This window comes from Cyclopterus lumpus, chromosome 18, assembly GCF_009769545.1.
Source record: "Cyclopterus lumpus isolate fCycLum1 chromosome 18, fCycLum1.pri, whole genome shotgun sequence".
Classification (NCBI taxonomy): domain Eukaryota; kingdom Metazoa; phylum Chordata; class Actinopteri; order Perciformes; family Cyclopteridae; genus Cyclopterus; species Cyclopterus lumpus.
In genome coordinates, this window is record NC_046983.1 from 9,538,572 (window position 1) to 9,560,549 (window position 21,978).

Consider the following 21,978-nt stretch of genomic DNA (forward strand, 5'->3'; position numbering starts at 1 on the left):
ATTGAAAGACGGACCTGATAACCACTGACCCACAGTCGCCCCAACACATTAATAACACACTTGCTTTGTCAATCTTATGTTGCGTGTTTACAAACACATAAGTAAGATATAGAAGTGTAAGGAACAATACACATATGAGTCTGGGAGAATTCTGAGTATAGCCATGTACACATATCGAAAACACATCCTGGAGCACTCTCCCACATAGCACCACACACACACACACACACACACACATAGCACCACACGCACACACACACACACACACACGCACACACACAGTCTCAGTGACTTGGTGTTTCTTCTTCCTCAGGGCTAGTCTGTCCATGCATGATTAGAGAGTGACAGTACTCAGTCCATTGGCTGGTTTCGTTCCAGGCCTGGTTCTCTCTCACTAGCAGAATCCTACAAATCCCATGGGGCATTTCCACCACCGTGCCCAATGTGTCCCTGTGCAAACCCTACGTGGCACAGCCTCAAGGCCGCCTCGACTCCCCCTCGGCTAGCACACAATACTGAAATTGACACAGACAACACATTATCCCACAGCCTCAAAGTGAAGGCTAGCCTGGCTCAAGGCGGGTAAACAAGTAGGTTTGGAACAGTGCAGCTCGATAGGCTAAGCACTGAGCCAAAAAGGAGACATGGTTGGAAAGATTATTCTGTAAATGAACAGTAAACTTCATTACCTGACTAAAATTGTTATTAGCAGCATCATCTGATGGGTTACTTTAAATCATGCTAAGTAAAGCATGTATTGCAGTTTCCAGGCACCAAATCAGACTACAATAATGTGGCATATTGGAAGATATCTGTGGGCTAGAAGTTATGTTAAGATATATTCATATAATGCAATATGTCTAAATTATTGGACCGTGTGAAGTGGTGGGTAGGACATGGGGATAACAAGTCCAAAATCTAACTTCCCTAATGCACATTAAAGCTGCTTAATTGAAGGCATGTGATGCAGTGTATTCTGAGTCACGCCTTCATTAATCTTCCATCAGCCAGAAAATGCTTTTGCCCTCAGTTTAAGTCCTGATGAATACGAAATTAACACGTGCAAATACTGTTCTGTGTGCTCTGCGTTTTTTTAATTGCTTCTCTCTTGAAAAAAAATCATTAAAAGAGGACCAGTGAGTGACCGCTGAAAAATACACCTTTTCGTCCACAAGTGATTCTTCCAGATTAATCCAAAACGTGTCTTTTGCTACTCATTTCTGAAAGCGTACATTATCCCAAATGCCTGTTCTCCGTCAGCTTCTCACTGCGAGTCGCGTCTTTGCGTGCTTGTTAAAGAGAAACAGAACTGATCTGCTCTAACCAAACATCTGCACCACATCAATATTGATTTACAGTATTACACTCGTAAGTCTCAATAAAACAGCATCTCATAGACTATCACATTTTTCCCCACGTACAACACATCAATAAATATATATCTCACCAGGAAAATTACTTGCGGACAACCGATCAGGGCTATCGCTGTAGAAAGTTTGCGTTTGTTCCCACCACTGTAGGTTCCTGCCGACTTGCTGGAATATTTGACCAGCCCCAATTTCTGGATCCCCCACTCGGCCACCTTTTGAAAAGAGAAATCAAAAGTGACCAAAGCTATTATGGTGTCAAGAAGATTGTTCACATAAATGTTTTGACTTAAATCTCCAATGTATTTAAGCGTTCTGGTTGTGACAGCTGGCATCACTTCAGGACCTTAACCACAGGTTGTCAAGGAACTATTCTCTTTTCTGCTTAAACAGCGTCTTGTCGAACATCTGCGATAAGCAACATTGGCACAATATCATGTCGAGGTGTCACAAAAAAAAACAGGCACTTGCATTTGGCATCTAGTACCTTTCTTGATTATACGTGTGACATTTCTGTTTACTGATAATACAAATGTGAATTCTCAAGGCCTCAATTTGGATCGAGCATTGTCACCAAAAACAAAGCGCATCACAATGGGCCACATTCAAATGAAGAGTTATTCTAGCAGCGCCAGAAATTGTATCCATTTTGCAGTGCAGCTACGAGATCAAAGCCCTGGCGCCCGGGTCTGAGGACTATGGTCGCCGCCAGCCTATTCCTCTTTTGATCTTGTTGTAGAAGAGGGCGGTGGAAAAGGAGGGCAGGGAGGCCGCATAGGACCGGCCACACCACTGGGCATGGTAAATAATGTAGAGCCATAACCCACAGCTGATACTTTTCCACCACTGGCCATTTTTCATTATGTATGGCTTCTCCCATTGAGGTTTTCTATCACTTCGACATGTACTTCAGCTTGCCCTGCATGTATTCTAGTTGAAATCATTTGTTGGTAAAAAAAAATATAGCAAAAAACATTCTGGAAGCAAAGTAAGTAGCTGTGCTTTTTTTCTGAAATAAGCACAATTCTACATTTGCTAGTTATTTTAAAAACATAATGCCTCACAGCAGCAGCCATTAGTAGAGCAACGCCTTACCCTGTTTACAATGTACATGGACAAGATGTAGAAAAGGATGTAACGGTTACCATGGTGACCTCTTTTTCTGGTACCCCTCGTAATCTGGCGTAAAACTCAAGGTGCTCTCGTCCAGTCAGCAGGTCATCAATAGCATCAAACTGGGGACAATAGCCCATGTTCTGGTGCACCTCGCTCATTTCTGTTTGTATGCTGGGGATGAGAATATAATTAGAGAGAAATGGATTTAATCAAGGTTATATTAAATGCCTTTGCCTGACGGAGTATGATATCAAGTAGACAACAGTTAGAAGGCCAAAAAGCATGCAAGTCAACTATGTTGCCTATTTAATTTCAAAGAGGACTGAGATTAAAATTGATTTGCTTGGAGAGATTCCTCAAACATTCACTATCTTGATACGAAAGAAACAAATATTGTAAACTAATACAGAGCAAAAGAGTGGTTCATTTTATATTCTGTTACCTATCTATCTATCTATCTATCTATCTTATATTATGTTTTATATTTGATAAAGCATATTTAATGCGCTTCCAACTATTAATACAACGTCAACAGTGCAGATGAATATAATTGAATACAATCTATCATACAATAGGTATCAATGTTGTCCCAGCCATACAACGGGTCCTAAACTATTGGCTAACATTTTTGCTATCAGCACATTTCAATTTTCAATGTGCTGATAAAAAAATGCTTTTAGACAAACAATAACACTGTTTGGCTAAAAGCATACCGGCTAAATTTGACTTTTTTATAAATCCAACGCTTGGAAAGAAAGAGTAGAAGAAAAATAATAATGGTAAATGTGTGGCTGAGAGGCCACTTACACACACGGCAATCATTGAAAAGGTGTTAGAAATGTATTAAACACAATCACAACCGAGGTAATAAGTTTGTTTTTTAGGTTGTTTTTCAGGTTGTTTTATATAACAAGAGACTGCCAATGTTACACCGGCAAGCTTTTGTCTTTTGCATTCTACAGACAGAAACACACCAGGTGGTGAGGAGATGCCGAATGCGGGTATGAAAAACTATTCCTTGTGATAAGACAGACAGTCGTCAGGAGAGCAAGAACATCCATTGAAAAGATGCTGCTTCTTCTCTTCTGACGATCATTTTTCTTGCCAATGCACAGAAAGACAAAAACCGAAGAGTAGGCGTACTGCCATCTGTTTTTTTTTAAACTCTTTTCAGTTTTTATTCCCCCTAAAGGTCTCTGGATTTGTCTTTGATCTTCGTTGCCCACATTCATCAACATTAACACAGTTGTGTTAAGCCTTGCTTTATTCAGCTATCTTCCTTTGTTGAACACCAAGTCAATTACCAGATGTATAAATTAACAACTACAGGAACCGTTGTGATGCAAAAAAACCAACCGCAGCTACACAACGACCATGTTTCGGATGTGCAGCCTGAGAGATGCATGTCGAGGCAAAGAAACACAGTCGTTTCTTTCTAAAAATAAAGAAGAGCAAGACTGCCTTCGCTCAAGCCTCATATGGTTGGTGTCAAGGTGTTTTTCTTTTCTTTTTTTTTTTTGGCAAAGATTTCTTATGACTGATTCTGTAAGGCAGAGACAAAAAAAAAAAAAACAGCAAGGTACAGGGCGAGGATGTGAAAAGGAATGAAATATGTGCAAGAGGCAGAAAGAAAGCGAGTTTTCAGCATTTCTGAGAATATCGCAGTGAGATGACATGAGAGAAACCAAAGTTGAAAAGGCAGAGACGGCAGAACCTATAAAAGATATCAAAACTACCAAGAAAAAAGAGAGGGAGAAATAGAAAGCTGAGTTATGCAGAACAAGAGAAGCGAAGAAACGGTGTGAGCTATAAAAGAAGAAGAAAAAACACCTCTGCTTGATCCCCATATGAGCAGCCATCTTGGGTGGCTAATTATGATGAGTTACTTGGTGCGCTAGTGGGAGTTAGCGCCTCACCTGTATCCATTTAGGAAGGCCTCTCCACTGGAGACCGGGATGTCTCCTGTCAGCATCTTGAACGTGGTGGTTTTCCCAGCCCCGTTGATTCCCAGCAAGCCGAAACACTGACGGAGACAATGGGGAGGCTTCACACAGTGTTTGGTGGATACAGACAGCAGACAATGCTGCTGGATGACATTTCAAATGCTCTGCATGTACACACGTTTTCTTTTGAATAAACACAACCCATTAACACCTTTAATGAAGTGTATCTATATACTGTAAATATTTGCTCACGACATACAGAATACTTGAACCTACAATATATAGAGTATGCATGACCGGTTCGGTGTTTAGCAAAAACAACAAATTAATGTCCTGATTTCTGTACGTAAACAAGACAACAGACACTAAATCAACATGGCAGGCACACAGGAATTAATACTGTAAAAAAAACAAAACAACGCCCACCCCCAACAACATTTCTACTCCCTTTACATTTCTACAACAATTCTCTCTCTCTCTCGCTCTCTCTCTCTGATGCTGCTGATTTTTACCTCCCTCTGGAGGGCATTGGGCAGGAAGTCTTTACGCAACCCCGCGGTCATGCGACCCGCCTTAGGTGCTCTGGCTCCGGCATAAATATTTGATTTCTGTCATTCATTGATCCCTGCTTGTTTGTGACCTGTGCTGTGAATGCATAGTTTGAGGACTAAGCTCGATGTAAATAATGCATGGAAATGCAGTGTGTGATCAGTCGAGCCCTGTGAATCACAATATTCCACTGGCATTTACATTGGGCTTTGAGTAAACAGTAGCTGGGAGGATTGATACCACCGGAAAGCCCATCGAGCACGACTGCCTGTCAGCATTTGAGATTATCTTTAAATGAAGCTTCCAGCGGTGTGTGTGCGCACGCACGCGCGTGTGTGTGTGTGTGTATGGGTATGTGTAATGTATAACATGTTATAATGTATAAGGATGCTTTACATTGATAGAACACCAATTTCACACAAAGGTTCCGGAGTTAAAAAAAAGTGTATTCTTTGTTGTATTTGGTGGATGTCGTTTCCCACTGCTAATTTGGCAGTGCTTTGAAGTCAACAGCACTGGGTCCTCATTCCTTTGCTTGACAGACTGCGTTGCTCTGGCAATGCTCTTCTACTAGCCTGCTTGTGTGTTTTTAGCACACACATGCTTGGCAGTAATACAATGGCAGAAAACAAGCCCGATAAGGAGATTAGTGTTTCTCCTAACGCCTCCTGTAATCAGCATTTGGAAGATATTTTTATTCGACTCAGTAAAAACAAGACGGAGCCAAACAACAATTCAAATCTTCAAGAAATAACTGGAAAAATGCAAATCAAAGCGCAGACAGCGTAAATCTGCTCATTGCTCCCTGCTCTCGTGTGTCAACATGTCATTATTATACAATTTTACTCGAAGATGTATACTTTTTGTCAATTCGTATTCAAATGTTATTTTCACAGCCAACAGAGAATGGAATGATTGGCGGCTGGTGAATTTTGAAAACTAATCAAATGTTGAGGTGCCGCAAAGTCGTCTTGCACGGACAAAATCAAAGGGACTCTCGGCTTGAAGAGGTGCATGTGGGATTCGGCAGCATTTGGCTCACCTCTGCGGCAGCTACTCCAACACATAGCCCGTCCACAGCAGGGCTGCTCTTCCGAGAGTATACCTGCAGGGAGCCGACAATAAAATGAATTAACCAGCCAGCCAGAGGAAGAGAAGGCAGGGGGAAGGACCGGGTGGGGAGCAGACAATAAGGAAGACAACAGAGGGGATAGCCTGACGAAATATGGAGCGATAGCCCAGAGCAGCAGGGAAGAGCAGAGATGGAGGGAGCAGGTGGGAAAAGCAGAAGAGAGAGAGACAGAGAAAGAGGAGGACAATAAATGATCAAGAAAGGATCATTTGCAACATTTATAGCCATCCAGTTGGGAAAAGGTAGTAAAAAGTTAAGACACTTCCACAAGGGAGGAGAAGAGGAGGACCTAGACATTAGTATTTGTGACCGCATGACAGTATTCATGAGGAAATCTGTCTCCACTTTGAGTACCACTTCAGTAGCCTCAATGACCTTCAGCACACTCACAAGTCACCCAACATCCTATGTATGGACACCAGCTTTACTGCAGCTGCATTTAGTGGTGTCAATATACAGAGATGACTTTGGTGAAAAAGCATGTTGTCCTTAATCTTAAAAAGTACTTTATGAAATCTAATACAAATGGTATAAGTCTATAGCCAAACCATGGACAGTGTAAGGACGTGATGTCGAACTTAAACAGGTGCCTGTTGCTGCTGGAAATGCCCCTGATAAGAGCGTAACACTGAAAGAAAAACAAACAAACAAAGTCACAGGCGGTGAAGCCAAACCATTGAGCTTAATGAAGCACATCGCACCCTTTATCTGTATGAAAATCTGGAAAATTGCAGCTATGATAACTAATACATTTAGCATATTGTTGTTAAGATTGTAATGTAAAGACAACATGAGCGTATTAGCATGCTATGTTGACATTAGTGACAAAAAAAAGGCTGATTTTAGCTTTAGAGATTTCCTGTTATGAACCGTTGGTAGTAAATCTCATCCGTTATTAAAACACAACGTCTAGTGACCACGAATATGTACACCATATTCCACATTTATCCAATTGACATTAACCAAACGGAAGGACGGTGCGGCGGATGAACACCGCCATCCCTAAAAATCCAACCTTTGCTAAAAAAGAAAACTAGAAAACTAGAAAAGAAAAGGAAAAGGCCATCGGAGTCCCATCTCTCAGGGGAAAAAGAACAACACTTCTCACATTCTGATTATTCGCCAGCATCCCGCTAAGACCATTAAGTGACACTGGAAACGAGAAGGTGATGTTGTACCACATCTTTCCATGCTGCATCCCTCCCCCGCTGACCAGCCTGATTCATGCACATTTGCATTCTAGTCTGCATCATCCAAAACATTGTAAAAAAAAAAGTAACTCCCACTTGAAGCGGCCAGGATTATTATAATTAGTTTGTGTATTTTTGACAACCGTAAGAGAATTTCACCAGTCGAACATTCAACAAAATGAGATATTTAGTGCATGAGGTATTTCTCCACATCCAAGACTACCAGCGGTGTTAGTGTTTGACATGTTTTGAAAGCAGCGTTGTCTTACTGGAGCACAAAAAGACAAGACAAGACAAGGCCTTTGTTGTTGCTGACTGTGACAGTCAAGACATTAACTATTCTAAATCAAGGACAGCACTGTGCCCCTTTGGGTTATGAAAGAGTGACTACTGTTGGCTGTTTCTCGATGAGCGCTATGTGTGTTTACAAGCCCGTATGTGAGTGTCAGAGGCTCAAAGTGTGGATGTCAAAAGAGAGAAAGTGACAACGTACATTTCCAAGTATGAAGGCTACATTTCCTGTATGGAATCTCCTGACTAAATAGTATCCACCATTAAAGAAAAAGAAGAAGTTAAAAAAAAAACATCCCAGATACATTCAGAATGCTACCAGGCAAACATATTAATTTAGAACTGCCACTTCAAACCTGACAAACAATGACATTGCATTTATTACACAGTTGGCACATCAAAAGCATTAGATAAAAGCAGGAGTTGCATAGATCCACCATTATTTCAGTGCCATCTGGCAGCTGCACTCAGTACTTATCAACCTGGATTACGCATACTACTTTTTAGTGACAGTTTGGAGTGCTAAAGCCACATCAAAGCAACATATACGTGTATGGAGGAAGGCAATTAAAGGATAATTCCCCTCTGACTCGAGCACCACAGCAGCTGTCAGGATGAGCAGGCTGACGTCTAATCAGATGAGATAGTTGGGAGAACGTGATGGCAGCAGTTGTGCAAACCTAAAATATATATATATATAGAAAATCACCAGCTTCAAATGCCAAATGCTACAGCTGAGGTAGTAAACCATGACATTGACACTGCTGTATTCATAAAGGACCCAAATAATAAAAATATTAGTTCTGAAAATGTCATTCAAATACATACAAGTACAAGAAAAAAAGACCAGTATCCAGTAAAAAAAAACAGGCTGTAAACACTGTTTTTAACAGATCATATATCTATACATAAATATATGCCCACAAAGGCAACCGTTATGTCACCATACGGCACACAGCTCTCGTCTCAATCAAACCACTCATATGCCCAGAGCAAATATAATAACATGGGTACACTTGAAGTATTTCAAGGTGCAACTCATCACTCTTTAGTCTCCTGGACTCAAACAGCTGTCACAAGGTACTGTAAAACTTCCCTCTGTCAACTTAGTGAGTGACTGGAAGGTTAAAGCGACAGCTCTGGGCCTGGAAAATGCTCACAGACGGACACACTTCCATTACAGTCTCCATCGATTACAGTGCCGACGCTAATGCAGCAGCTAAGTGGAGGCTAGCAGGTGGGGTGGCGTTGCAAAATGCTCGTGTTCAGAGCAGCAGGAAAAGGAAGGGGAGGAGCAGGAATCTGACAGATGATTGATAGGCTGTCGATCGCTTCAGAGGCATGCTTAGATTAATGACAGGGCTCAGCCTGTGGCGCATGGCCACCGAAGCCATGCGCTCATTGATCAATTTGTTATCTACATCCCCAATGGATGGGGCACAGCTGTGGTGGGAGTCAATGGGGGCACTGCAGGTACAATCCTGATGCCTTCTGCCACTGCACTGCTGTTTTGTGTGATGACGGGCCACTGGGTCTCATCTCAGGCATATTGAAAACAAAAGGTGTGCCTGTCAACAGCAGACAAGCACAATCCAATCTAGTTCTTAACATTTTGTCATCATTTTGAGCTGTATGTAGAGTAGAGATTTGAGCATTTTCACAAGTTTGGAGAATATGAAAAACTTTTCGCTGCTAAAGGATCATTTCACCTGGCGAAATGATTTGTCAGACATTACCCATCCAACTGATTTACCCAGCGCTTGTTCGGTAATTACCCGAGGGAGTGTGGAGCACGTCTGTGTCCGTGAGCAATGAGTGAAAGATTAAGTATAGTGAGACTGCGAAGACAGAGGGAGTCGAGGAGCGAAGAAGGGTGGTGAGAAAGCAAGAGGCTGTTAGATTGTCCAGCTGTCGGCAGTGGAGCTGCAAAGCAGGCTGCTGCAGTGACACTTCCTGCTGCCATGCCGCCCGCAGTGAGGAAACATCTGCCGATGGATGAAGCGTTAATCTCAGCTGTGTTAAGGCATGCACCATCGCGGCATGCTTGACTTCACCTGCTGCAATGTGGGACGGGCCTGTATAGCAGTGCGGACCTTTACGCCCTTAAAAGGCAATCTTAGTTTAGTTCTGAAGCCCACTCATGATGTTTGGGAAATGTCCACAGCTGCGCGGTCGCAATCTGTCTTTCTCATTTGCCTTGCAAACTGAATTATGCAGGTGGAAGGAAAAAACTCCTCCCACCCACTTGCACAGATAAAGTGGATTACGGCCTTTTTAAACGCTGTTAATTACAGGGGGGAAAAACACACACTGTGTAGTTTGTTTTCTTCTTCTTCAAATTTATTTTTTATGCTCATAAAATATGTATCTCTATGTTGGTCTTTTCACAAAGTTTAAAGCAAAGTTATAAACTATTTCACATTTCACAAAAAATAAGGAAAATCAAATAAAACAATCAATGAAAAAAAACATAAAATAAAGGACTGAATAACAAAGTTGGAAATGCGCACGACAATCCGTGCAATACTTTAGCAATAACTCAAATATGCACGACACAATACCTTAGTGAGGTCACAGATCCTCAGAAGGTCGTTCTGGGCCTTGCCGTCATACAAGCGCTTGCGTTCCCGAGCAACATCAATATCCTCTTCCTCTGAAGACAATGATTTTCCTGAAATAAGCCTGGCAGAAAGAAGTAAACCACAGTTGGCATAACACTATTCATTCAAATTAACACGGTCTCACATGACAAATTATCTCGGTGAAAGTTTAAACTCAATGAAACCATCTCGGCAAATTTCACAGGCATTAGCTTCCATGGCAACCGCACTATTGAAATAACTAAACACACAAAAAAAGGAAACAAAAATCGTCGTACTTTCCAAACAGATTCACAGTGCAACATGTGTTTGTTTTGTATGAAATCACAATGAAGTACATTACTAATTCAAATGGGAGAGAATAGGGGTATGTTTTATCTGACTGAAACAAATACCAGATGGAAGTGTACTGAAGACATGAAGAAAATGTCAGAAATATGAGTGTCGTGTAAGGAACTTTCTTCGGACAGTTTTGGACACATTTTTTCTGAAATAACATATTTTGACAGCTTCCTTTACCTTGGTTTGCAGAAAAACTTATACTGGATGAGGATTGTGGTGGTAAACATGACAACTCCCTGGATGGACATCGCACAAAGGTTCTTTCCCACCATGTCCCAACTGAGTGGGTCCTTGAAACGGTCTTCCCCTGAAAAAGTTTTTAAAAAGTAAAAAACAAAGATATGGTGATAAACAATGCCAATACACACTGCAAATGGGAAGCAATTAAATGCTGTATTGCTGGGTGTCAATTCATGTTAATATCCAGCCCTTATCTACAAGCTCAGAGTAGGATTTAGCAGAAATGTCTTTAAAAAAAAAAAGGAATTTGAAAAGAAGATGTGTGTTTTCTTTCATGGACAGCCAAATATGTCTTTGTCAAAAGTTAGAGAGCAGGAATTTGTCAGCACTTTGAAGTGTTTTGAGACATATTCATTGCTGAAAGCCAGCAGTTTAAAATGCCACTTAGCCTTAAAAAATAAAATGTAAAAAGGTGCTGTCATGTATCTCATGTGCGGAAATCAATGATAGCCAGTCCTTTTCATGTTGAGGCCTTTTTTGGTCTAATTAACACTCAAGTAAACCGGTGACAGCCCCACACTCTGATCATTTTAAATTCTTCTCTCTGTCTTTCCTCCCTCTTTCAGCTTCTACAACCCTTGAGCCTGAGGGGGCAGAGTAAGTAGACAAGTAAAACGAAAGTGTTTGCAGTCTCATCCTCTGGTAAATAGCAGTTCTCCACACTAGCCCCTTTAGGTTGTGATTGCTTTCCCGTCCTGCTCTCCGCCACCGTCTCAAATGATTCCTCAAGCCACTATTTCCTGCTCCATCTCTCACCAGATAAGACTCCTCTTCCTCTTTCATGTGCCTCTTCGCCTCTTGATGGCCTCATCAACCCTGCCTACGCCTCTACAAACCTGGTCCCCTCTTCTCCATGTCTGCTGTGTAAATGTAACACATCTAGGGTGGAATAGAGCTCTGCGGGAGGTGTGTGGATCTGTGGTAGTGCTCAAATATTGTTATGCTACAAACATGCTGATGATGAAGACCAGTTATGCTGTCATAGTGGCGGTGGCTTCTTACCAAAACTGCTGAAGAGGGTGGCCATCGCCTGGTTCTTGGACATGTCAATTAAGCCTCTGCCCAGACAGAAATGTGGGAATATGAGCAGCACGTTTTTCACAATGTCATTGATGCGGGAGACATTCTGTTGAGGAAAATGCACACAATCACACAAATAAGATAAGAATGAATGGCAAGTAAACACTTTGAATATTTAAGCCCAGACTGGGAATTAGCCAGCAGAAGCCTAATATGTTGACTTGAATCAGCAGGGCCAGTGGTGCAAGAGGCCACGAGCGCAGATAATTAAAAAAACATCCTGCACTACATTTGCACGCTGCGAGCTGCTGTGCCGGTTCTAAATGGCCCGCTGAGGAAGCGCAGAGCATCTAAGTTCATCTACCTTCTTGATGTTGGGATTCAGCGAACATTAGGGAACATACTGTGTGATCTGTGAGGTAGCACACGGACAGAATGTGTAAACACAAATTGATGAAGTTGTGCTCAGGTAAGCAGATGTTCATCCTTAAAATCCTAACTAAGGGTAGAAGGAGCACCCTGAGACCAGACATAGCTGGCAAAAGACCAAAACTGTGAAAACACCGACAGCAACTCTGTGTCTGCCTCTGTTCTTTATTCTGATGCTGTATACAAGAACAAAGAGATAAATACACACAAACACAAAGCCAAAGCATACTGTTTCACAAGGCATACATAAAACGCTAGTCTTATCTTGACAGGGCATTTCCCGGCTACAACTTGTCTCTCCCCCAAACATTGTTCCGTCCCTTTCTCACGTTCCTCCTTCCTGAGGCTGCAATTCAAAAGGGCCAGAGTAAAGCACAAAGGAAATAATAAATTTAATGAACACACAATGGAATGGGCTATAACAAACTGGCTCAACTAAGGAAGGAAGTACAGTAAGTCAGGGAGGAAGGAAGGTATGTGAGAGGGAAGACTAAATATGACTACATTTGGCATGTTCAAAAGCAACTTCATGCATTATGCATGATATACTGCTTCATTGCAGCATAGTCTTCAAAGCTCTTGCATATATGGAGGAACAACATAAATTCATCATTTCTGTTTTTCGTCGAGCGCAAGCAAAGAGTCGGGGGTGGCTGTGCATTTTGTTTAGGCTGTGTGCAATATTTCCAGATGACAGCAATGGTTGTCGCAACATATATTCATGGGTATGTGTACCTGCTCTGTGATTTATGAGTTTCACTAAGTAAGACTTCAATTGGCAGTTAACGATGAGTGCATGAAGCCTGTCTGCCTAAAAACAATTGCTAGAATAAAACATATTTTTATCGAATAGTAACTTTACTGCATCTCTGACATTTTTGTTGAATTATTTGCTTTCTTGCAAAGAGTGAGATGAGATTGAGAACACTACTCTGTCTCTACGGTGAATATCATAGGCAGCAGCTGGTTAGCTTAGCTTAGCGAAAGGACTGCAAATAGGGGGAAGAACTAGCCTGGCTCTGTCCAAAGGTAATAAAATCCCTTAACCAGCACGTCTAAAGTTCACTAATTATCATATTATATATTGTGGTAGTAACTTCCAGGTGTTTTCCACAGGTTGCCTGGCAACTGGTCCCTGCCAAGAAATAGTCAGGCCGTGAAATGGCTAATTGTCATTTTCGTGAATTGCCTATGGGTGGATTTTGTCACCCTTGGAGAGAGCCAGGTTACGTCTTGATGCTACTTCATATGTCCATAGTTTTATATTATATTATACAGCAGGCAGACATAATAAGGTCTTGATCTTCTCAACTAACTCATACATACATATATATATATATATATATATATATATATATATATATATATATATATATATAATTTTTCATAAAACATCATACAAGGGCTTCTATGTCGAAAAGAAGAAAGAAATCAAACTTGAACAGACACGAAAGCGGGCACATGCATATGGAGAGATGACTACGTTTCTCCAAGGGACATATGAGAGTGTGATAAGAATGCCTCATTGATCATGGTGTCAAATCAAACCGTCATATGTCCGCCAATGTCTTCAACAATAATGCATCACTGCTTTTATCTTCGTTTAACCATTTTCTTAAAGACGAAAGGGTACAAACAAATGAAATTACAATTCATATTAAGACTAAAATAGGGCGCATTTAAAAAAAAATGTATCTCTGCCTCTCATCAATGAATGAAAACATAAATATTCCTAACATTCAGAACTAGAGACCAGATTGTGATAGGATCACACAAGCTGCGAAGCCAAATCGGGCCAGCGGCCAACTTCCTCCTGCCTTACTTCCAAGCACCCTTGCTCGGACCACACCCATCTTCAAAGTCGGCTTTCATTTTGATCCAAACTACACACCTGGAAAGTGTTGTGTATGCATCTATCACGGGGACAATATCTGACCAAAGAAAGACAGATACATGGACATATGGCAAACCTACAACAAACAATTTGCCATGATGACTCACACAGAGACTCACAAGGTGAAACAAATACCAGCCACACTCTGCCTCGGCTGACAATGTTTCAGATAATGCCAATAACAGCACAACGGTGACATATTCTATGTCTAACTATTCTAATAGCTCATACTATTTCTAGCTGAGGTGCGTTCAGGCACATTGTCTGACAAATCCAATAAACAGATTAAATATGGAAACTAAAACAATCTTTGCATCGGCAGTTCAATGTAACAGAGGAATGAATACCTCAAAATGCGTTAACACTATCTTTCCCTAAGGTTTGCAAACATTTAATGTCAAACATATTTGTATCCCTGTATGTAAATATTGAAATACACACACGTCTTGGGATTTGTTGAAGACACCTCTGTTCTAAACATTCAGTTATACTGAGATAAATAAAGTTGAATAAATCAACAGCAACGACCTTGGCTGAATGCGGCCCATCTGTCTGGCAGAGGAATGCGAAGAAAGCCAGACCTAATTTGAGATCAGTACATGAAGTAAAACATCTTCATTCACTGGGTGTTCATCAAGAAGACCTGACAGGCTCTTGGTTGGGGATGATGAAATGCTAGACAATCTTCCTCCTTACTTTTTGTGCCGTATGCCTATGAATCATTTTCAAATGGTTTTAAAGGTGGTATAGTGGGCGAGGCACGCATCTGACCCATATCGCTACATGTGCTTATTCCCACAACACGGCTCCATTCGTAATGCTGGGAATTACAAGGAGAGCAAACTGACACAATATATGGCTCAACTGTCTAGTTTGATATTTCTGCTGACGATATTCATGTTTTTCTAAACTACTGCAGCTTCTTTGGAAATGTGGCAGCGCTATCAACCACCAAGTTCAAGAATGTTGATGTAAATCTGGCTAAATTATTGCTTTTCTTGTGAGACTATACTTAGATATTTAAAATGGGGTGGAGACTTAACTGGAGCAGCATTGCTTCTGTAATGCTATATAAAAGGACTGATTATAATGCCTATTTTAAACACCCTGCTGATAAAGGATAATGGACTTCACACAATTACACTACATGAGGTTGGTAGTACCTGCTCCCTCCTTTATGTTTGTCCAGGAAAATCTATCTGTGCCTGTGGTTATCTATGAGTGGCACGTGGTGGAGGTATTGACTCAGACTGCTTCAAGCATACAAGGCAGCCTGGGATTGCAATCCACAGGGAGCTGGACAGTCCTGAGGGGAAGAAAATCTCCCATTGGTCTCGGGACAAAACTGGGGCATCAAGTCTGTAACACTGCAGCTCTTCTTCCTCTCTTGGAAAAATAGCGCTATGCCCAAAAGGGATCTAAATTTACCCTGTGCTTGAAAACAGAGAACATATTGAGGCCTGTGGCTTTACTTTTGAGTGACATTGTTTGACTAATGCCACCGCTGAGGAGTCTAAAAATGACGAGACAAAGAAAAACAGTCGAAGTAGCAACAGGGGAAGACTAGGTTGATCTGTCAGATGGAGGATCTGTCCTTTCTGGCCAACTTGGGCACACTGTCGTACTGTTGTATCGAAGCTAGAATTTTTTGTGAAGAGTCTTTTCCCCGAAAGAGATCCACGCTGAACATGGAAACTTGGAGAGTTGTGACATTTGTTGATTGATGTTGACCCATCAGGCTCTCTTATCGGCAGTGAAATCAAGTCAGATTAGCAGAATTACCACGGACCTTTGTCACCGTCAAACACTTTCCCTCACGCCTTGGACAAGAGAAGAGCACAATAAATATGTCCCTTTACACTGCCAGTGGGCAACATGCTGTCCATTAAATTATTACCAATGGCACCCTGTATGAAGAATACGCTCCTCTAAAGTCGTATCAATAAATAAAGTGGATGCAGAGACAACCAAATGGAAATAATGACAGACAATGACGGACAAGACTTGCCAGATGAACAATACAAATTGATAATGGATGTTTGGTGATAATGAAATCCCAATGCAAATGAGGCCGCCTCGTTAGGAGACAGGAAACCGCCATGCCATAGACGAGTGGCGCCAGAGGAAACATCAAGTCAGAGGCAGGCGTGTCGGAGGGGACAGAGTGTGCAGAGGCAAAGTCTTCCAGACAACATTATGCTCAGTCTGAAGTGTGCGATCAGAGCTGTGGGAGACATTCCGATGAAGCATCAGATGGATAAGCAGCTTGTCAGAGAGCGAAGTGACATTGTGTCTGTTGACAAGCAATGACGGATCAGCACATGGCTAAAAATACAAAGTGAAAAAAACAAACATCCTGAAGTAGGTGATGTATGCTAATTGCGCAAATAACAATCAAGTCTCCAAATCGAATTAGTCGCATTTAGTTCAGAGACCAACATAAAAAGACAGAGAGCGAAGAGGATAATTTTCTAAATCATTACAACCTGTAAGGCACATTGAGGGCTCTGGCTGTGACACAAATTGTAGAATCAGAATAGACTAATTTCTCACCGTTTATATATACATATTTAAATGAAATGTCACTTAAATTCTAATGCTAAGTAAAATGACTGACAGTCAACATCCTTGTTTCTCGCTCTCTTTCTCTTCCTAAGCTCCCCATTACTTATGCAGGTCTTTTTTGGTGTCTTTGTCTTTTGATTCCCCTGAGACCGAAGCAGCTTGCAGTTAAAATGAATACTTGCTGAAAGATGGATGAGGAAAGTTCTCCAAAGACCCAATTCTCACCAAACGATTAAACATTAAAGAGAATAGGGAAAATAACTCCTTTGAAAAATCCTTGAGAGGATAAAAGAAAGAAATTAAAAGTTATACCAGGTGGGTACACACTTCACCCACATGTATATGGAAGCAGCACAGCATTTATCTATGATTCAAGTCAATAAGCCATCCACTGCTATAGCCCCTAAATATATTGTTCATGCAGCTATTGGAGCCTGGATGCCTGTGCTTGCTGTTTCACAGGAAGTGTGGCTTCCAACCTGTTAAAATTGTGCATATATACGTGAGTGTACGTGTATGCGTGCTTGTGTGTGGCAGCCACTCACGTCATCGTCAAAGAGCTCCAAAACAAAGGTTGCGATGCTGCCGTTAATACCAATGAAGAGGTTGATGCAGGTTAACACCACGTAGGCCGTGCTGGGCACGCTGAAGAAGAAGGAGGCGGGGTACATCATGGGGGTGATGGCCCACCTAAAGAACACAAGACACTGTCACACAAACAGACGGAGAGGGCCAACAAGGATCCTCTGACAGGATTTAGTAATACTACTGTATAGACAAAGTCAACATTTAAATATATTTAGGAAAAATAGCCCGAGTTAGAACTCTAATTAAACTCAACAACCAGTGACAATTGCCATGTTAGCAGTATTTATAATTCATAAACCAGGTAGATTACCAGGTCAATTGTACAGTTTCATGGCATCACCAAACAGCCTCTTGTGGTCATTTGCATGTACAGTAAGTGACTCATAAAACACTGCTGATCAATAAAAGCCACCCACACTTGGCCTGCAGTAGCTCAAGGTCAATATTAGAGGTAGTATAAGTGAGGATCAGCTCTAAGGAATCCCTAAAGTAGTTAAACAACAGCTCAATATTTCATATAACATTTTATGAATGAGTTCAGTATGATGATGGGCGCGTAGGCAGGAATACAAAATCGAATTGACCACAGAACTTTACCTGTTTAATAATATTTTATCTGTAGATAAAACAGAATGTAAAGGTCAGTCTCCAAATCTCTCTGATACTTTTTAGACATCATGTGACCCATTAACGTGATTCATGATATGGCTGGTCATGTTGGGTGCTTTACGATTAACACCTCGTTAACTTATTGATTTTCATTAGTTTTCACTTGGGAACTCCAACATACAATGATGCATTAACCACGACGTTGATCAATATCTCCAACATCTAGATGTACTTTGACAATTTAATTTTGTCAACCAAGAACTCATATTTGCCCTAATGCCTGTCAAAGTATGATCATTTCTTCCACTCTGCATTTTATTATTTCATTAAATATACAAAGTGTAGTGTCAATTTGTAGCTTACATAAAGTGCTCAAACTAGTGGATGCATAATACATTATACAGCAGTGGTCGCCAACGGTTGGAAGTGTTCTCCACCGAATGAGGATTCTTAAATTGAACGTGCGTTCTCGTGCACCTGGATTTGCATACAAAACGCCCCGCCAGCTCCTTATAAGGGCATGCAACTGAGAGACTTGTGCACAATCGACAGACTCCACAGGTAACACGAGAGCAACTTCAGACAGATTAAAATCATGTCACAGATATAAGCCACGCCCCCTCTCCTCCGTTAAAGAGAATGACGCGAATAAACCACAAATAGTCGGTCGAGTAAACTCACGCGAGTAAAGCGACTTGGAGATGGTTGATATGCACAAAGACATAGAGCTTAAAGCCAGGTCAAGGGTCATGTGACTCCAGTCAGTGTTCAGTGACTGGAGTCACATGACTTCTGATGGCATTGTGATGGCACACAGAGCTGAACTGCACTTACATTAGTTGCACTGACTGAGAATGTTGTCAGTGTTGTGTTGTAACTTCAGTTCATAATGAGTTCATCCAGCCTGCTCATTGCAAATGGCTTTTTTCTTGTTCATAATTGTGGTTAATTTAATTTCCTTTTCATGTTGCACTGAAATAAACTGGCTGAAAGGAAATTTAAGATGGTATTGAAAGTATTGAGCTTGTGATTGACTTACCCATACAAAATAAGCAGCAGAATCAAAGCAGGCAGGTTAGGAGGTGAAACGTAGGCTTTTTGTTGGAAGCAGAGGAAGATCACGATCACAATCAAGCATGGGATGATGTAGTTACACTGCCGGAACAAACATAAATGAGCACACACAAACATAAGCAGCTACCCCCATCAGAAATAGAGGCCAGTGCATGATTAAGAAATACATTTTTCTTCAAGGCATTAGTGACAGCATAAAAACATATTCAATCATTGACATTATCCATTTTCTTTCACACAGAAAGGACGTGTACTTATCATTAGCACTAAAATACATCCCCCTTTAATTTTCTAATCAATGACCTGAATAATAGACCCATCCAATTCTCTTCTTTGAGGACAAGTGTCCCCGATGATTTTGAAAGAAATTTCAACTAAGAGACTTATATTGATTAAATATTCAAAGAAGGCTCGAAACAAGAGCTTTTAATTGTAGGTGTAATATTCCAATAGCTGCCGAGCTCTTTAAAAACAAATCTACATGTTCCCACAGGTAACAGAGTAAACTATGCAGTATAGATACAATAAATAGAATGTATCAAGATACAATAATACATATTTATTTACAATTCACAGAAAAAGTTTAAACTAAAACCTGGAGTCCCTGTAATATCACCCTTTGATAGAGTGTGTATATTAATAAAGATAGCTTCGGGCTAAACACTTTAGACTGGCTCGTTAGGTGCATTTTGTTTTCCACTCAGACAGCATTTATCCACCATAATGATGAGCGTCCTGGTGCCTTTCTTTACCAAAGGTACCTGATAAAATGTTTACTCCCATTATGCCTCAGGGAAACAGTCAGTAAGCCTGTTGAGTGTAACCAGCGGGGGCAGCCAGCATCAATAATTACGCCTCAGCCAATAACTGTTTCTCAGAGGAAGCTTTTTCCCAGAAGCCACCGGTGTCAAAGCTACATTATCAATTACAGCAAATCGGTATTTTTAGTTGTTCTGCCTTAAATGGATACAAATCTGCTGGATAGTATAGTATAAAGTAACAAAATAGGGTAAATTGAGGCCCATGGCACTGAAACCAGAGTTGCATGAGATGCATTATCATGCATATCTTGCAGTTTTGACCCAAATTTAATTAAACACGTAACAAACTGTCAATGCCAAATGTGGCACCTCAAGTTATGTTCAATTAAAAGGTGATAAAGCAGCCTGAAAAAGCTGATACTTACCATGTCCCATGCAAAATTGGCCAGCCAATAGACAGCTGGGTTTACTCCACTGACAAATTGCAGATGTTTGGCTTTGTTCACCCTCTCTTGGATGAGGAAGAGGACAAAGCTGGCAGGGATGAAGGACATGGCAAAGATAACGCAGATGGACACCACCACGTCAGTAGAGGTTGTGGCCCTGTGATTGAATGGAGAACAGCAAACAGGAAGTTGAGTGAAGAGCTATTAGTGTGTATCAGGCCACTGACAATAAAACACCAAAATAGAAGCAGAGATGTCCATTTAAACTCTCAACAGAACGTTTCATTTCTGTGAAGACTCTGACGTACAGGATGTGTTTTGGATCCTAAAATATCCTTTTTGATGTGAACAAACAAGGTCACGAAGACGGAAATTATTTAATTACAGCACAGATGAATTGGATGATCATATTGTTTCCACTGTGTTTACATACGATATGTAAGCCGTTACCTCAGGCTACTGTAAGTGGATCAAACCGTAGACACGGATTGGAACATGAAATATCTTTAGTAATTACAGGACCTAAGTCAACTGAAATCGTAATTAAATAGTCTTGTGCTTTCAATCCGAGTGATAAAAGCTCTAATAATAATAATAAACTTCATTCATATAGCACCTTTCAAAACACTGTAACAGAGTTCTTTACAATATAAATAGAACACATTTAAAAAACAAAGAACTAAGTTAACTAAAATCCAGGAGCTAAACGCATCAAAAATTACAACAAATAAAAACACAAATAAAATCACTGAGGTGTTTTTACAAGTTATTTAAAAGACGAGACAGAGAAAGCAACCCGAGTCCCTTTAGGCAAGTGAAAGGCTCTCTATTTGAATCTAGACCTTGTTACAACAAGGACCGATATAACTGAGGGTGTCAGGTTGGGGAAGGGACATAGGGCAATATGTGATCCGACAGATAACTCTCAGGGCTTTGTACATAATCAATAATATCTTCAAATCAATTCTAAAAGTAACAGGTAGTGTAAGGAAGCAAGGATCGGTTAATGTGTTCATATTTCCTAGATGTCAAAATCCTCGCAGCAGAGTTTTGGATGAGTTGAAGGCGGGAGAGGGATTTTTCTGAAAAGTGAAAAGTAATTGCAGTAATCTAATCTACTAATTATGAAGGCGTGGATAATGGTTTCTATGACTTCTTAACTATCATTTCTTAGGGCAGACTGGTTCACACTGTTTTCAATCTCAGTGGTGCATTTCTTATCAGTGTATCCCAAAGCATTAACAGTCACCTCTTTTCACAAAAAGACCAACACTGCTGGTGTAGGTGAGAAAAATAGAAAATGGTAGTGTACTGTGTTTAGGAAAAAGGGAACGCAAAATTCTATGGGATAAAAACATGATTTAGATGACACTTTAACAACGTCGAAGCAGCATTTGGCTCTTTTCCTGTAATGCAAAAAACACATTACATTATTACTTTGCAATAATTATGAAGCCTTTAAACACATGTTGTTACACCTACAGAAATAATCTATAAAACTAATGTTTCAGGTGTGTGTCAGTATTAATGACTTCAATAGACATTAGCACTACATTAATGGAAAGCATGGAAAATGCTGTTTATATATAATAAAAGGGCTTTTAAAGTTCATTAACCTTCTGAAACAATGATAAGTTCACCTTCTAACCGTATCTCCAGGTAAAGAGAATGTAGGAGCAGATTATTTAAGTCTTCGCCAGACTTCTTTCTATGCAACAGTCTCCTTCTTTCATGTTCGGAACAAATTGTCCCTTTCACCTCCAAGACGTTGACCTCCGTTTCACTGTTGTGTCTTCATTTATGCCATCCTAGCTTTGACAAC

The 21,978-nt window shown here is 40.7% G+C and overlaps 1 protein-coding gene across 1 annotated transcript in view; it reads right to left on the bottom strand.

Annotated features, from left to right (window-relative positions):
- The window catches only part of LOC117747635 (phospholipid-transporting ATPase ABCA1-like), a 122,399-nt gene that overhangs the window by 15,466 nt on the left and 84,955 nt on the right, over window positions 1-21,978 (bottom strand). The window contains exons 36-45 of the mRNA XM_034557023.1: window positions 20,136-20,313; window positions 18,915-19,030; window positions 17,224-17,368; window positions 11,773-11,896; window positions 10,708-10,837; window positions 10,150-10,270; window positions 6,018-6,080; window positions 4,400-4,506; window positions 2,513-2,654; window positions 1,448-1,582 (exon numbers count right to left, since the gene is read on the bottom strand). Coding sequence (XP_034412914.1) covers window positions 1,448-1,582; window positions 2,513-2,654; window positions 4,400-4,506; window positions 6,018-6,080; window positions 10,150-10,270; window positions 10,708-10,837; window positions 11,773-11,896; window positions 17,224-17,368; window positions 18,915-19,030; window positions 20,136-20,313 — 1,261 coding nt within the window. The remainder of the gene's footprint in view (window positions 1-1,447; window positions 1,583-2,512; window positions 2,655-4,399; window positions 4,507-6,017; window positions 6,081-10,149; window positions 10,271-10,707; window positions 10,838-11,772; window positions 11,897-17,223; window positions 17,369-18,914; window positions 19,031-20,135; window positions 20,314-21,978) is intronic.